The following is a 16,167-nucleotide window of genomic DNA, read 5'->3' as shown; positions in this document are numbered from 1 at the left end:
AACCTGAAATTTCGCCACTCTTTTTCGCGTCTTAAATCTACGCTGTTTACCGTGTGATATAAATAACACAATAACTTTATTCAGCGGGTTGTTACGATTGCAACGATACCAAATTTGTATAGTTTTTGTATGTTTTACTACTTTTACACAGTAAAAACGCTTTTTTTTCAAAATTATTTGATTTGTGTCTCCATATTTGAAGAGCCGTAACGTTTTTATTTTTTCGCCGATGCGGTTGTATGAGGGCTTTTTTTTTGCGGGAAGACTTGTGGTTTTTATTGGTACCATTTTGGAGTAGATGCGACTTTTTGATCACTTTTTAATCACATTTTTTTAAAGTCAGGATTCACAGAAAACAGCAATTTTTCCATAGCTTTTTATTACATTTTTTACGGCGTTTACAATAATGTAATAGATTTATAGTCGGGGTCGTTATGGACGCGGCGATACCAAATATGTGTAACTTTTTAACTTTATTTTGTTTATTTAATAGTAAAGCAGTTTGTAAGGGGAAAAGCTGGGTTTTTCATTTTTTTCACATTTTTTTTAAAATTAACTTTATTAAACTTTTTTTTTACTTTTTTACTAGTCCCACTAGGGGACTATAATATGCGATTCTGCGATCGCATTTATAATACACTGCAATACTTTTGTATTGCAGTGTATTACTGCCTGTCCGTTTAAAACGGACAGGCATCTTCTAGGTCATGCCTCCGGCATGATCTAGCAGGCATTCACTCCAGGCAGACCTGGGGGCCTTTATTAGGCCCCCGGCAGCCATTAGAGACACAGACACTCGCTCCCTCCTTCTCTCCAAAACCACTCAGATGCGGTGCTCGCTATTGAGCACCGCATCGGAGGGGTTAAACGGGTGAGATCGATACTAATATCGATCTCACACGGCAGAGCAGGGATACCCCCAGCCCTCAGCTACCTCTGGCAGCTGAGAGCAGGGAGATTTGACAGCTCCCTGCTCTGTTTACTTATTCCGATGCCGCAACGTAAAAAGTCTATGGCATCGGAATAAGGCCCGTTAGTGGCCGACGTAAAAAGACTATGGGCCGGTCACTAACGGGTTAAACAAGCATTAGGGGGCTCTATACACTATGTAGTAAATACAGATGAGAAAATCATAGGCTTCACCCAAGGACAGTTGGGGTACTTTTTCTAAAATTTTTCTCCATTGATTATTTTCAATAGGGCCGACTTCCCCATCCCATTTGTCTTCACTTTGCAATGGAAAGTTTAGTCCACAGTGCAAAAGCCACAGCAATTGAGGGGCATTTTTAGTTGCCAATCATTAGTCTTCAATGTTTACAGAGATTTCGACGGAGTCGCAGGATTAATACTTATTGTGTGAAAACAGAAATATCTCGGCAATTAAATCTCCCATTATCACTACAGTACCCGCCTGTGCAGCCCGCTCCATCTTTTTATATATTTGACCTTCCATCTACTCAGTTATATTGGGGGGTCTATAGATTCCGCCAAAAGTAATTGTTTCAGTGTTTACCTCCCTTTCTAGTTCCACCCACAATGTTTCAACCTCCTCACAATCTTCACCCACTATTGTCTCTCACACTCACCTTCATATCCCTTCTCACATACAGACATACAACACCGCCTTTCCCATTTCTTTTCTAAACAACGTAAAATCCTGAAGATTTAGGGCTTGTCCACACGTAACGGAATTGCTGCGTATTTTCGATCTGGAATTGCGGAATACAGTAGCAGCATGGTGGGTGAGATTTAAGAAAGAGCATCCACACGCTGCGTAAAATATCCGCGCACACATTGACCTGCAGTGCATATTTTTCATATCGCAGCATGTCAATTGATGCTGCGGAAAGTGGACTGAATTCCTACGTTTTTCAGGAGGAGATGTCACCATCTCCCAGCATTGAGAAAAATGCTGCAAATTCCGCACCATTTTATGCAGTAAAAAACGGTGCGGTTTTAAAGCAGCAGAATTTCTGCTAGTTGCTGCGGAATTGCTGCAGAAAATTCCGTTACGTGTGGACAAGCCCTAAGGATCCAATCTTTTGAAGAGTCTAGCCATGTATCAGCAACACCAACTATATCTATATGTTCCTCTAGTACCAAGGCCTCCAGCTCCCCCATTTTGTTTGCTAGACTTCTTCCATGGGTGAACATCCACTTTAATGGCTATGTACACGTTTAAATGTATATTTTTTTAAATTTATTAAACCAATGTTTTTCGTGTTCAATGTTGCATTTTTAATCACTTTTCTAATTGACTTTTATTGAAAAAATGTTTTACTTTTCACAAAACAGGTTCTATTTATCCTGTATGCAAAGAAGCTGTCTTAGCGGATTATGTCAGTTCAGTTGAACTGACGGCTCAGCTGAGTCCTCTGTGTTTCTAACACACAGGATCCACCTAATATCAACTCACATCAAAGTTCAGAGACACGCAGGACTCGCGCTCTCAGCCAAGCAGTTCGTTCAGCTGAACAGACGAAAATCACCTGAGAGAGAATGATACAGAATCTATGTGACTATGAAGCTGTATTGTGAAAAGTCAATTACAAAAGTAATTAGAAACAAAAAAAATACTTTAAAAAAAAAAAAAAAAAAAAAAAAAAAGTGTACATAGCCGTTAACCAGTTCAGGACCGGCCTATTTTGATCCTTCAGGACTAGACACCGTTTAGCCATTTTTAGCACTCGTTAGTTAAATGGTTATAACTTATTTGTTTGGCTAGCGACGTGATTTTTGCAATGTTTTTTCGTGGACAATGAAGGTTTATTTTTTTTAATCTTTCTATACACACCCTTTTTGGTATTTTAGAATTTTTAGGCTTAAAGTTTGAAAATAAAATTGTAAAAAAAGAAGCTTTATAACTTTTTAGCTATTTTTTTTTCTGGTAATAACCTAGTTTTAGCCTGAAATAGACGTTTTATTTGTGATCATCCTTGTCTGCTGTAGATTTTAATATATTACATTTCTATATTTGGGTAATAGAGTCTGGGCTAGCATTACGACAATAATTGGCGGGGACGACTATTTGTGGGGTGGGTATTTTATGTGTATTTATTATTCATTTTTTTGCACTGTATTTTACTTCTTTTTTTTATTATTATGGTTTGTCCCTCAAAAGGTCAGAAAAGACCTTTGGGGGGACTTTATTATTTTTTTACACCATGTTTTTTTACTGTAACTGGGACTGCACCGCAGCCCTAGTTACAGGGGAAATCAAGCCTCTAACGCCTCATTCACACGACAGGGTCCGAGTGTCGGCCGATAAAATCGGCTGTTTTGGCCGTTTTTCCCGGCCGGTTTGCATCAGTTTTGATTCCGTTCCGGGCCGTGCTGCCGTTTTTAACGGCCGATTTTGACCCGTTTTGCATCCGTTTTTTTCCCTGTCAGTTTTAAAATTGGATGAATTTCATTTAAATTTGTTGCCACACACAGCCCTCTGTAGGCAATGCCACCCAGCCCCTGTAGGCAATGCCACACAGCCCCCTGTAGGCAATGCCACACAGCCCCCTGTAGGCAATGCCACACAGCCCCCTGTAGGCAATGCCACACAGCCCCCTGTAGGCAATGCCACACAGCCCCCTGTAGGCAATGCCACACAGCCCCCTGTAGGCAATGCCACACAGCCCCCTGTAGGCAATGCCACACAGCCCCCTGTAGGCAATGCCACACAGCCCCCTGTAGGTTGCACTCAACCCCCCCCCCCTTCCAGGAGAAGTCACTGACTTCAATGTCCATATATGGACAGTTTAATCACAGACTTTTCCTGGAGAGGAATCCCCGGCCACAGGGTCGGGGATTCCGCTTCTGAAGTGAGTGACGTCACTGTGTCCATATATGGACTGTCTAGTCACTCGCTTGTCCTGTAGCGGAATCCCCGGCCAAGGTGTCGGGGATTCCGCTTCTGGAGTGACGTCGCTGTGTCCATATATGGACAGTGTAGTCACTCACTTCTCCTGTAGCGGAATCCCCGGCCAAGGTGTCAGGGATTCAGCTTCTGAAGTGAGTGACGTCGCTGTGTCCATATATGGACAGCGTTGTCACTCACTTCTCCTGTAGTGGAATCCCCAATCCCCGGCGGGGATTGGAGATTCCGACTTCTACAGGGAGCGTAAAAAGACCCTCTGCACTGTGAGGTGGAGGAGGAGGAGAGAGAGCGCAAGCAACGGAATACATGGCCATCACTCGGGACACATTCCGGTGATGGTCGTGTATTACCCGGCCCCATAGACTTCTATGGGAGCCGGGCGGCCGGGTAAACGGTTGAAAATAGGGCATGTCACATTTTTTGACGGCCAGGTTTCCCGGGCCGTCAAAAAAATTGGTTGTGTATATTAGCCCCATTAGGGGTCTATTGTTCCTAATGCAGCCGGGTGACGGCCGATTTATGAACGGCCGTCACCCGGCCGGGAAACCCGGTCGTGTGAATAAGGGCTAAGGGTATGTTCACACGGAGTGTTTTCGGCCGTCTTTCAGGCCGTGAACAACCCGCAAAACAGCAGAAAAATCTGAAGCAGAACGCCTCCTAACATCTGCCCATTGATTTCAATAGGAAAACTGCGTTCTATTCCGACAGGGGGGGGGGCAACATAAATTGCCTGCCCCTGCGCCGTTCCCACACAGACGGCGTACGCTTCTGTGAATGGAACGGCTCACGTTCGCATTCTCCATGGGGTTGTATGTGCCGTATTCCATCTCTGTATGTGTCGTTAATCGACACATACAGAGATGGAAAAAAAATAGCAGCCCCAATAGAGAAGTAAAAGTAAGAACACAGTAAAAAGTTTAAAGTCACAACACTAATAAATAAAATTTTTGGTTATATTTTATCAAAAGAAATATAATTTTAAAAAATAAAATAAATCATGACACCTTCCCTTTAAGACAAGATAGACTACCAGCTCACATATGGATCAGGTTACAGGTGCCCATAGACATCTATAGAAAGGGAAGGGGGAGACCAAAAGCAGCTGTAGCGGTTTCTGGTAATTGTTCTATCTCACCCCAGAGCTGGGTTCAGAGCTACACTGCTAATTACTGCTGTATAATGTCCTCCAAGTTGCTGCTGCTTTTATATATGATAAAGATAGGAGAGCAGGACGATCTCTTCCATATGTGTACAATGTATGGCAGACATGATAGCAAGCTACACCCACTAGCTTAGAGTAAAAACTGAGAATTACAAAGAGCCTGCATAGGGGAAAACTGCTAAAGAGTATAGAATACAAGTCATATAATGGCTAGAAAAAGTGTTATTCCAAATGTGTACACACGCACGCGCTAGCGCGCGCGCACACACACGCACACACACACACACACACACACACACACACACACACACACACACACACACACACACAGCTAGAACCCCCTCCCCCCCATTCAGCTGCAAATTATCTGCAGAATACAGTTTGTACTCCAATGAAAAGACAGTCGAGTGCTCTAGGAACCCAAATCATTCTCCCCTACTCAAGGCTTAAAGGACGGGTGTCACGAAAAAAATAAATATATTTTTATATCAATTTGCTTTTAGGCCTCATGCACACGACCGTAGCCGTGTGCACGGCCGTGATTTTCGGGTCGGCCGGCTGCGGACTGTCAGCCGCGGGCCACCCGCAAATCGCGGGACATGCACATGGCCGCCGTCATTGTTTTCAATGAGCCCGGACCGCAGAAGATGTCCGTAATAGGAGATGTCCGTTCTTTCTGCGGTGCGGGTTCCCGGGCCATGCACGGACCGTAAAAACTACGGTCGTGTGCATGGCCCCATAGAAAAGAATGGGGCCGCAATTCTCCCGTGGATTTTTGGGGGAATTGCGGCCGCAAAAAACACGTTCGTGTGCATGGGGCCTTAGTGTTTTATTAAAAAATGTTTTATTTATTTGTGTGTTTGTGTTTCTTTTTTTTATTTTTGAACTATTTCTTGTCTGTGGGGGCTGCCATTTTTTTTTCATCTCTATGTGTCGATTAACGACACATACAGACATACAGCCCCATAGTGAATGCGCAGCTCCCACACAGTCCAAATGGAAGGTCTTCGGCTGAGCGACGTCCGGCGCCATTTTCTTGTGGACCGGAAGCCGCGGCCGGATAGCAAGATTACTACTTCCGGTCGCGGCTTCCGGACTTGTGTTCTAATGCAAGCACTTGGAGCGGACGGACCGGAGGGAGCGGCGGCGGCAGGTAAGTTATTTCTGTGTATGTACGTGTTTTAGTGTGTGATTACTACTGTATGTAAACCTACTACACTGTGTTCGCTCAAAAAATGGCGGCACACAGTGTAGGAGGTTAGACCGTTCAATCCCCTCCTTTCTCCTGGCACTAGCCAGGATAAGGGAGGGGGGATTCTGTGAGCTCACTAGAGCGAGTGTGTTTTCTCAAATTTTGCAGCATAAAGCAATGTGGTTGCTTTACCACATGCCAATGCTGCAATTTTGGGAATTGCTCCATATAGTGACCGGCACTGGGAAAGGTTATAAATTAGAATCTAATTTATAATATTTCCTGACTTGTGAAAAAATTAAAAAAAAATTAGAACAATGTCTAATCACTTATACACTAACTGTTTAACTAAAAAAAAAGACAACATTTTTCTAGCGACACATTACCTTTAAGCCATTTATTTCTTTTTCAGAATTACAAACTTTGTTACAGTGAAAGAAGATATGTATGTCAAGTTCAACCTTTACAGAACTCCTTGGTGACTGCTAATATTCTCAGTTTAGTAGCCTGCTGTCTCAGTGTTTTGCTGACTTGCATAACTAGGGCCCTGGGTTCAAAACCGACCAAGGGGAACATCTATATGGAGTTTCTAGGTTTTCCTCTTATTTGCATGGGTTTTTCAGGAGGTATCACTATCTCCCAGCAATATCAAAACGCAGCAAATTCCGTTACGTGTGGACAAGCCCTTAAAAAAAAGTACTGTTGAATGGAACTAAACATAAGATTTAAAATTAAAATTAATTACCATGAGCACCTGTCAAAGCCTCCATGACTTTAACTGGTAGGGTAGAACCAAATAATTGAACATTGTAATTGATCGTTTCAACAGCACATTGGTGAAGAACAACTCTTGAAGGTGTTGAACTGAAACAAAAACAGGAAGAAAAAAAAAAATCATTATTCTCATCTTAAATATGCGCACTACCGTGTCTGGATACATATGCATAACTGTGAACGAAACACTTTGTTCAGACGTTAGCTATTTTATCTAAGGCCTCGTTCATACAGTTTTTTTGCAGGCAGAATGATTTTGACCTGCCTGCGCTTTTTTGCTGTGGTTTTCGTGGCGTTTTTTCGCCCGTGACCATTGAAGCCAATGCAAGGACCTCAGGAAAAAACAGCCACGAAAAACTGCCTCTCGTTGATTTCAAATGGGAGATTAGAGGTGTAACCGCGTCACGAAACATCCAGCTTTTTTCCCCGAAAATGGCTAAAAGCCGCCAGCGGAAAACAAACACACCCCCGCCACCCATTGAAATCAACGGGGCGATTTCATCCATTTTCTGGTGCTGATTCAGACGTGGTTTCCACCTCAAAAAACTGTGTGAACTGGGACTAACTCACCATAAACACTCTTGGCTGTGTTTGAATGTTTATTTCAACGGGAAAAAGGAAAAAACAAACAAAAAAAAAAAAAAACAGCCAGACCCCTCTGGTAACGGCTTATCCTTCACAGGAACAAAGAATCAAACTTTTAAATCCAAAATGCTGAATCTTTCTTTACCTCAGATAGTGCCCATTCCATAGAATAAAACAAGAATAAAGCCGTTTTAACCCCTTGCCGCACCAGTACGTCCTGTATTGCAGTGCTTTAAGGCACCGGGACGTACCGGTGCGTCCTGGCTAAAAACGGTCACCCTGTCAAAGGACAGGGTGACAGAACTGTGCCATTAACAGTTTGTGACAGTTGATTGGTCCCCTGCAATCTTACTGTGCCAATCACAGCGGTCCACGGCCGGCAATTGGTCAGTCACAGCAGACTGACCAATCACAGCTCCTTGAGAACGTGTATGTGATGGAGCTGGCTCAGAAGCTGAGCCAACGCCATCACCGCCGGGTATCGGCTGTCCAACACCCCGCTGTAACGGCCAGGACTGGAGCTAGGCTCCGATCCCGCCGATTAACCCCTTAGATGCAGCGATCAAAAGTCAATCGCTGCATCTAGGTGGCTTCTAGCCGGTCGGCAACCCTGATGGTTGCTATGGGCGCGGGAGTCAGCTGTTTGTCACAGCCGACATCCTGCTCGAATGGCCAGGGCCAATCCGGCCGATTAACCCCTTAAATGCAGTGATCGCTGCATCTAGGTGGTTAGATCACACCCTATGGTTGCTAATGGCAACAATCGGCACCCGCGGGCAACCGTAGCCTAACAATGGCTACCTAGTACGGAAGCCTATTAGGCTCCTGCCGGGAGGCGAAGCTTAATAGGCTTGCTGTCAGTGAATAGCTGACAGCTCTAATACACTGCACTATTTAGGTAGTACATAGTATTAGAATAGCGATCAGGGCTTCATGCCTTCAAGTCCCCTAGTGTGACAAACAAAAAGTTAAATAAAAATGTTGTAAAAAAAAAAAAAAAAAAAGTTTCACATTAAAAAAATAACCACCATTTTTCCCATAATAAAAGTCTTATTATAGGAAAAAAAATTAAAAGGGGGGGGGGGGGGGGTTGGTTGTTTTACTATTTGACCCCAGAGCCCTGCCATTGTGGGCCAATGCTGCAAAAATCACCAAAATAGGCCTCACATGCGCATTTGCTCTTTCCCTCCTAAGCACAGTCATATATCCAGGCAAATTATAAATGCCTTGAGGGGTGTACTTTGCAAAATGGGGTCACTTCTCAGGGTTTTACACCCTACTCTGGTAACAAAGGGAGCTCTACAAATGTGACATGGCGCCTGAACACCAGTCCAGCAAAATCTGCGCTCTAAAAGCCAAATAGCGCTCCTTCAATTTTGAGTTCTGCCATGTGCCCAAACTGCAGTTTAGGGCCACGCATCGGGTATTGCCGTACTGGGAAAAATTGGGTAACAAATTATGTGTTGTTTTTTCTCATATTACGCCTTGTGGAAAAAAAAATTGGGCGCAAAACAACATTTTTGGGAATTTTTATTTTTTTCATTTTCAATACCTCATTCTAATACAATCTATGAAACACCTAAAAATGCTCACTACACCCCTAAATGATTACCCTGAGGGGTATAGTTTCCATAATGGAATCACTTCTCAGGGGTTTCTTCCGTACTGGTACCTCCTCAGGGGCTCTGCAAATGCGACATGGCGCATAAAAAACAATCAACCAAAATCGACATGCCAAGTAGTACTCCTGCCATTCTAAGCCCTGCCGTGTGTCCAAACAACAGTTTATTACCACTTATGGGGTATGCCCATAATTGGGAGAAATTGCTTTACAATTGTTGGGGTGCTTTTTCTTCTTTATTCCTTGTGAAAATGAAAAAATTCAACATTTCAGTTGAAAGAATGTAGATTTTCATTCTCTCTGCCTAATTCACACCAAAAAAAACCAGTGGGGTCAAAATGCTCACTATACCGCTAAATAAATTCCATTAGGAGTGTAGTTTCCCAAATGGGGTCACTTTTGCGGGGTTTGCACTATTTTGGCCCCTAAGTGGCTTTGCAAATGTGACATGGCGCCGCAAACCATTCCAGCAAAACTTGAGCTCTAAAAGTCAAATGTCGCACCGTCCTTTCTAAGCCCTGCTGTGTATCCAAACAGCAGTTTATTACCACATATGGGGTATTGCTGTGCTCAGAAGAGCTTGCTTTACAAACTACATTTTATTTGAAAAAAAATTTAGATTTTCAATTTCATGGCAGAATTCCCATAAATTCAGCAAAAATGTGTGGGGTCAAAATGCTAACTATACCCCTAGAAATATTCCTTGAGGGGTGTAGTTTCCAAAATGGGTCACTTTTGGGGGGTTTCCGCTGTTGTGGTCCCTCCAGGGCGTTGCAAACACGACATGGACATGAAAACTATTCCAGCAAAATCTTCTCTCCAAAATCTAAACGGTGCTCCTTCCCTTGTGAGCCCTGCCATGGGTCCAAACAGCAGTTTATTACCACATATGTTGCATTGCCGTAATCGGGAGAAGATGCGTTATGAATGTTGGGGTGCTTTTTCTCATTTATTCCTTGTAAAAATTAAAAATGTCTGCGTTTTTTTAGAAAAAAGTAGATTTTCATTTTTGCAGACTAATTCCAATAAGATTAGTAAAGAAACTGTGGGGTCAAAATGCTAACTATACCCCTAGATAAATTTCTTGAGGGGTGTAAGTTCCAAAATGGGGTCAATTTTGGGGGCTTTCCAATGTTTTAGCACAACAAGACCTCTTCAAACCTGACATGGTGCCTAAAATATATTCTAAAAAAAAGGCAGCCCCAAAATCCACTAGGTACTCCTTTGCTTCTGAGGCCTGTGTTTCAGTCCAGTAGCACGCTAGGGCCACATGTGGGATATTTCTGAAAACTGCAGAATCTTGGAAATAAATATTAAGTTGCGTTTCTCTGGTAAAACCTTCCGTGTTAACCCCTTAAGGACGCAGCCTAGTTTTGGCCTTAAGGCTCAGAGCCCATTTTTCAAATCTGACATATTTCACTTTATGTGGTAATAACGTCGGAATGCTTAAACCTACCCAAGCGATTCTGAGATGGTTTTCTCGTGACACATTGGGCTTCATGTTCGTGGTAAAATTTGGTCGATATATTCAGTGTTTATTGGTGAAAAATTGCAAAATGTAGAGAAAATTTTGAAAAAAAGTGCATTTTTCAGAATTTAAATGCATCTGCTTGTAAAACAGACGGTTATACCACCCAAAATAGTTACTAGTTCACATTTCCCATATGTCTACTTTAGATTGGCATCGTTTTTTGAACATTCTTTTATTTTTCTTGGACGTTACAAGGCTTAGAACATAAACAGCAATTTCTCATATTTTTAAGAAAATTTCAAAAGCCTTTTTTTTAAGGTACCTCTTCAGTTCTGAAGTGGCTTTGTGGGGCCTATGCATACCTTGCCCTCTTACCCGGCAGGTACTCACGGAATTGAACCCTCCCTCTAAAATGTACCAGGGACTCATCAATAGAAATACACTTCTCGGGGGTGTATTCTTGGGAAAACCAGGCACTGGAACGGTCTAATAGGGGTCTCCGTTTATACAAACGGTCAAAACTGGGGTCATCTCGGGGTGGGCACGGCTCATTATCAGTATAATGTAAGAAGCGAAGTATTGCCTCATTTATTAATTTTTTTAGGTTCCAGTTCAGTTCTGAAGTTGCTTTGAGGGGCTCATATATTAGAAACCCCTATCAAATACCCCATTTTAGAAACTAGACCCCTCAAAGTATTCACAACAGCATTTAGAAAGTTTATGAACCCTTTAGGTGTTTCACAGAAATTTAGAGCAAAGTAGAGGTGAAATTTACATATTTTTTTTGGTCAGAAAATCCTGTTTATACCATTTTTTTATAACACAAAAGGTTTTACCAGAGAAACGCAACTTAATACTTATTGCCCAGATTCTGCAGTTTTGAGAAATATCCCACATGTGGCCCTAGTCTGGTAATGGACTGAAGCACCGGCCTCCGAAGCAAAGGAGCACCTAGAGGATTTTGAGGCCTCTTTTTTATTAGGCACCATGTCCGGTTTGAAGAGGTCTTGTGGTGCCAAAACATTGAGAACCCCTCAAAAGTGACCCCAATTTGGAAACTAGACCCCTTGAGGAATCCATTGTAGTTTTCTTGGGGTGCATGCGGCTTTTTGATCAGTTTTTATTCTATTTTTATGTGGCGTGGTGACTAAAAAACAGCAATTCTACGATTGTTTTTTTATTCTTTTTTTTTTTTACAGCGTTCACCGTGCGCTATAAATGACATATTCACTTTATTCTGCGGGGTGATAGGATTACGGCGATACCAGATGTTTATAGTTTTTTTTTATGTCTCATGGCGTTTGCACAATAAAATATGTTTTGTAAACAATCATTCACTTTTTGTTACCTTATTCTAAGAGCCAGAACTTTTTTATTTTTCAATCAATAAAGCCGTGTCGAGGACTTATTTTTTTGCGTAACGAATTGTAGTTTCGATCAGTACCATTTTTAGGTACATGCGACTTTTTGATCTCTTTTTATTCCATTTTTTGGGAGGTGAAGTGACCAAACAATTGTGATTGTGGTACGGTTTATTATTATTTTCTTTTACGGCGTTCACCGTGCGGGATAAATAACGAAATAATTTTGTAGTTCAGGCCGTTACGGATGTGGTGATACCAATTATGTATAGTTTATTTGTTTGTTTATATATCTTTATTAATAATAAATGACTGATAAGGGAAAAAGGGGGATTTTTACTTTTAATACTTTTATTTTCACACATCTTTTTTTACTTTATTACTTTGTCCCACTAGGGGACTTGAGGGCAGGAGGCCCTGATCGCAATTCTAATACACTGCACTACATGCGTAGTGCAGTGTATTAGAACTGTCAGCTATTCACTGACAGCAAGCATAGTGGGTCCCGACGTTGTCAGGACCCACTAGGCTTCCGTCTATGGCATAGCCGGACGCCATTGTTTGGTGTCCGGTTGCCATAGTCACCATCGCCGGCCGCTATCGCGTAGCAGGCTGGCGATGGCAGCTTAACCCCTAAAAAGCCACGATCTCTATAGAACACGGCTTTTAAGGGGACACAGCGATCGGTCCCCGCTGTAGGATCTGTGACAGCTGCTGAACAAGACAGCAGCTGTCACAGCTCCTGTATGTGTCGGGAGGACGGCCGAAACGGCCGTTACTCCCGAGACGTACTATTAGGTCATGGAGCGCGAACGATACAGCTGCCATGACCTAATAGTACGTCCAGGAGTGGGAAGGGGTTAAAGAAAAAAAATAATTACCAATGAATTTTGGCAAAAAAAATGAAAATGGTAAATTTCCCCTCTACATAAGGCGTTTCATAGGAATTAAAGCAAAGAGTTAAAACACTTTCTGAATGCAGTTTTGAATACTTTGAGGGGTGCAGTTTTTAGAATGTGGTGATTTATGGGGACTTTCTAATATATAAGGCCTACAAAGCCAATTCAGAACTGAACTGGTCTCTCAAATTTTCTTGAAAATGGGAGAAATTGCTGCTAAAGTTCTAAGCCTTGTAACATCCTAGAAAACTAAAAGGCATTTGAAAATACGATGCAAACAAAGTAGACATACGGGAAATGTTAAAGAGGCTCTGTCACCACATTATAAATGCCCTATCTTGTACATAATGTGATCGGCGCTGTAATGTAGATTTTTAAATAGAAAAACGATCATTTTTGACGGAGTTATGACCTACTTTAGCTTTAGGCTGGGTTCACACGACCTATTTTCAGACGTAAACGAGGCGTATTATGCCTCGTTTTACGTCTGAAAATAGGGCTACAACACGTCGGCAAACATCTGCCCATTCATTTGAATGGCTTTGCCGACGTACTGTGCAGACGACCTGTCATTTACACGTCGTCGTTTGACAGCTGTCAAACTATGACGCGTAAATTGACTACCTCGGCAAAGAAGTGCAGGACACTTCTTTACAACGTAATTTGAGCCGTTCTTCATTGAAGTCATTGAAGAGCAGCTCAAGATTTACGAGCGTCACAGACGCCTCGCATAATGCGAGGAGGAGCTTTTACGTCTGAAACTACGCAGCTGTTTTCTCCTGAAAACAGTCTGTCTTTTCAGACATAAAAGCCTCTCATCGTGTGCACATACCCTTATGCTAAGGAGTTTCTTAACCCCTTGAGGACGCAGCCACTTTTGGACCAAAGGACAGAGCCTCATTTTTTAAATCTGACGTGTGTTACTATATGTGGTAATAACTCGAGAATGCTTTTACCTAGCCAAGCGATTCTGAGAGTGTTTTCTCGTGACATATTGTACTTTATGTTAGTGAAAAAATTTGGTCAATATATTCAATATTTTTGTGTGAAAAACACCAAAATGTAGAGAAAATTTGCAAACAATTTGCATTTTCTAAATTCAAATGTATCTCCTTGTAAGACAGATCGTTATACCACACAAAATAGTTACTAGCTAACATTTCCCATATGTCTACTTTAGATTGGCATAGTTTTTTGAACATCCTTTTATTTTTCTAGGACGTTACAAGGCTTATAAGTTTAGCAGCAATTTCTCACATTTTCAAGAAAATTTCAAAAGCCCATTTTTGTAGAGAACAGTTCAGTTGTGAAGTGGCTTTGAGAGCCTTATATATTAGAAACCCCCACTTTAAAAACTGCACCCCTCAAAGTATTCAAAACAGCATTCAGAAAGTTTTTTTTTAACCCTTTAGGCGTTTCACAGGAATTAAAGCAAAGTGGAAGGAAAATTTGCAAATTTCGTTTTTTTGCAGAAATTCCATTTGAATCAATTTTTCCTGTAATACTGAAGGTTTTACCAGAGACATACAACTGATTTATTGCCCCGATTCTGCAGTTTTTAGAAATATCCCACATGTGGCCCTAGTGTGCTAATGGACTAAAACACAGGCCTCAGAAGCAAAGGAGCACCTAGTGGATTTTAGGGCCTTCCTTTTCTTAGATTATATTTCAGGCACCATGTCAGGTTAGAAGAGGTCTTGTGGTGCCGAAACAAAGGAAACACCACAAAAAATACCCCATTTTGGAAACTACACCCCTAGAAGAATTCATCTAGGTGTGTAGTGAGCATTTTGACCCCACAGGTGTTTCATAGATTTCATTATAATTGGGCAGTGAAAATGAAAAACTACAATTTCCAATAAGATGTAGCTTTACCTCAAAATTTAAAATTTTTCCAACAAGTAAATGAGGAGAAGCACCCCAACATTTGTTAAGCAACTTCTCCAGAGTACGGAAATACCAAACATGTGGTCATAAACTGGTGTTTTGGCAAGCGGCAGGACTCGGAAGGGAAGGCACGCCATTTAGCTTTTGGAGTGCTGGATTGATTTCTCTGCACCATGTCACATTTGTAAAGCTATCAGTGCAGTGGAAACCCCCAAAAGTGACTCCATTTGGGAAACTACACCCCTCAAGGAATTTTTCAAGTGGTATAGTGAACATTTTGACCCACAGGTGTTTCATACATTGGGCAGTAATAAAAATAAAATGTTGATTTTTTTTCAAAGAAAATGTTGCTTTAGCTCCAAATTCATCCTTTTCACATTGGTTAAAGGAGAAAAAGCACCCACAGTTTGTTACGCAAATTCTCCTGAATACGGCAATACCACATTTGTGGAGATAAACTGCTGTTTGAGCACGTGGCGGGGCTCAGAAGGTAAAGAGTACCATGCAACATCTGAGGCCTACTACGATGGCATTTACTGCCCTGTGTCATGAAAACAGAGGCTCTGGGGTGTCATAACATTAGAAAAGTGACCCCATATAGGAAACTAAACCCCTCAAAGAATTAATCTAGCGGTATAGCGAGAAGATTTTGATTGTAATGAAACATCTTTCAAGGTATTTATCTAGGGGTGTAGTGAAAATTTTTAATTTGTGAAGTGACAACCCTCTAGGTATTCATCTAGGGGTATAATAAGAAATACTTTAATTTTAGTAAATAAGGAGGGCAACCTGGAAAACTCGCAATGGAGGGAGAGGGAATGGCAGGTCCCACCACCAACCTACCCACCATTCCATAAAATCCAGCCCAAAAAATAAATCAAAGGCCTCAGCAAAAAAAGATTTGCTGAGACAACCAATCTTATCTGGATTTATTCCTCTCACTCAGATTTGCAACCTGGATGAGACAGACACTCCCTCGGGTATAGTTAGAATTTTTAGTTTTGTTTTAGGTGTTTTTTTTACAAATTTTAAATAATCACATTTAATGGGGCTGGTCAGTAAAAAAATGAATAATTGGTCATGGCCAATATGGGAGACAGAAAAGGTGAATGAAGAATAAATTAAAAATCCAAGGAGGTATGGTATATTTTGAAACATTGTTTCATGCACAGGCCGGGATTTGTGGTACACGTCTCACATTGGTATGTGGTGTCCTCACGAATGTCTCGCTTGGCGCACACACAGCATTTTTTGGGGGGCTTTTTCAGTGGGGAAATGCTGTCCGGAAATTATCCTGCTGACGAAAGAACCGGATGAACTGCCCTCTCCTACCTGGTCATCAAATAT

At 41.8% G+C, this 16,167-nt stretch overlaps 1 protein-coding gene across 1 annotated transcript in view; it reads right to left on the bottom strand.

Moving 5' to 3' along the window:
- NUP133 (nucleoporin 133) overlaps positions 1-16,167 on the bottom strand; it is a 107,286-nt gene that overhangs the window by 81,322 nt on the left and 9,797 nt on the right. Inside the window, exon 2 of the mRNA XM_075862516.1 lies at positions 6,968-7,086. Within this exon, the coding sequence (XP_075718631.1) occupies positions 6,968-7,086 (119 nt within the window). The remainder of the gene's footprint in view (positions 1-6,967; positions 7,087-16,167) is intronic.

Source organism: Rhinoderma darwinii, chromosome 4 (assembly GCF_050947455.1).
Source record: "Rhinoderma darwinii isolate aRhiDar2 chromosome 4, aRhiDar2.hap1, whole genome shotgun sequence".
Classification (NCBI taxonomy): Eukaryota; Metazoa; Chordata; class Amphibia; order Anura; family Rhinodermatidae; genus Rhinoderma; species Rhinoderma darwinii.
This window is presented reverse-complemented; position numbering and strand designations above follow the sequence as displayed.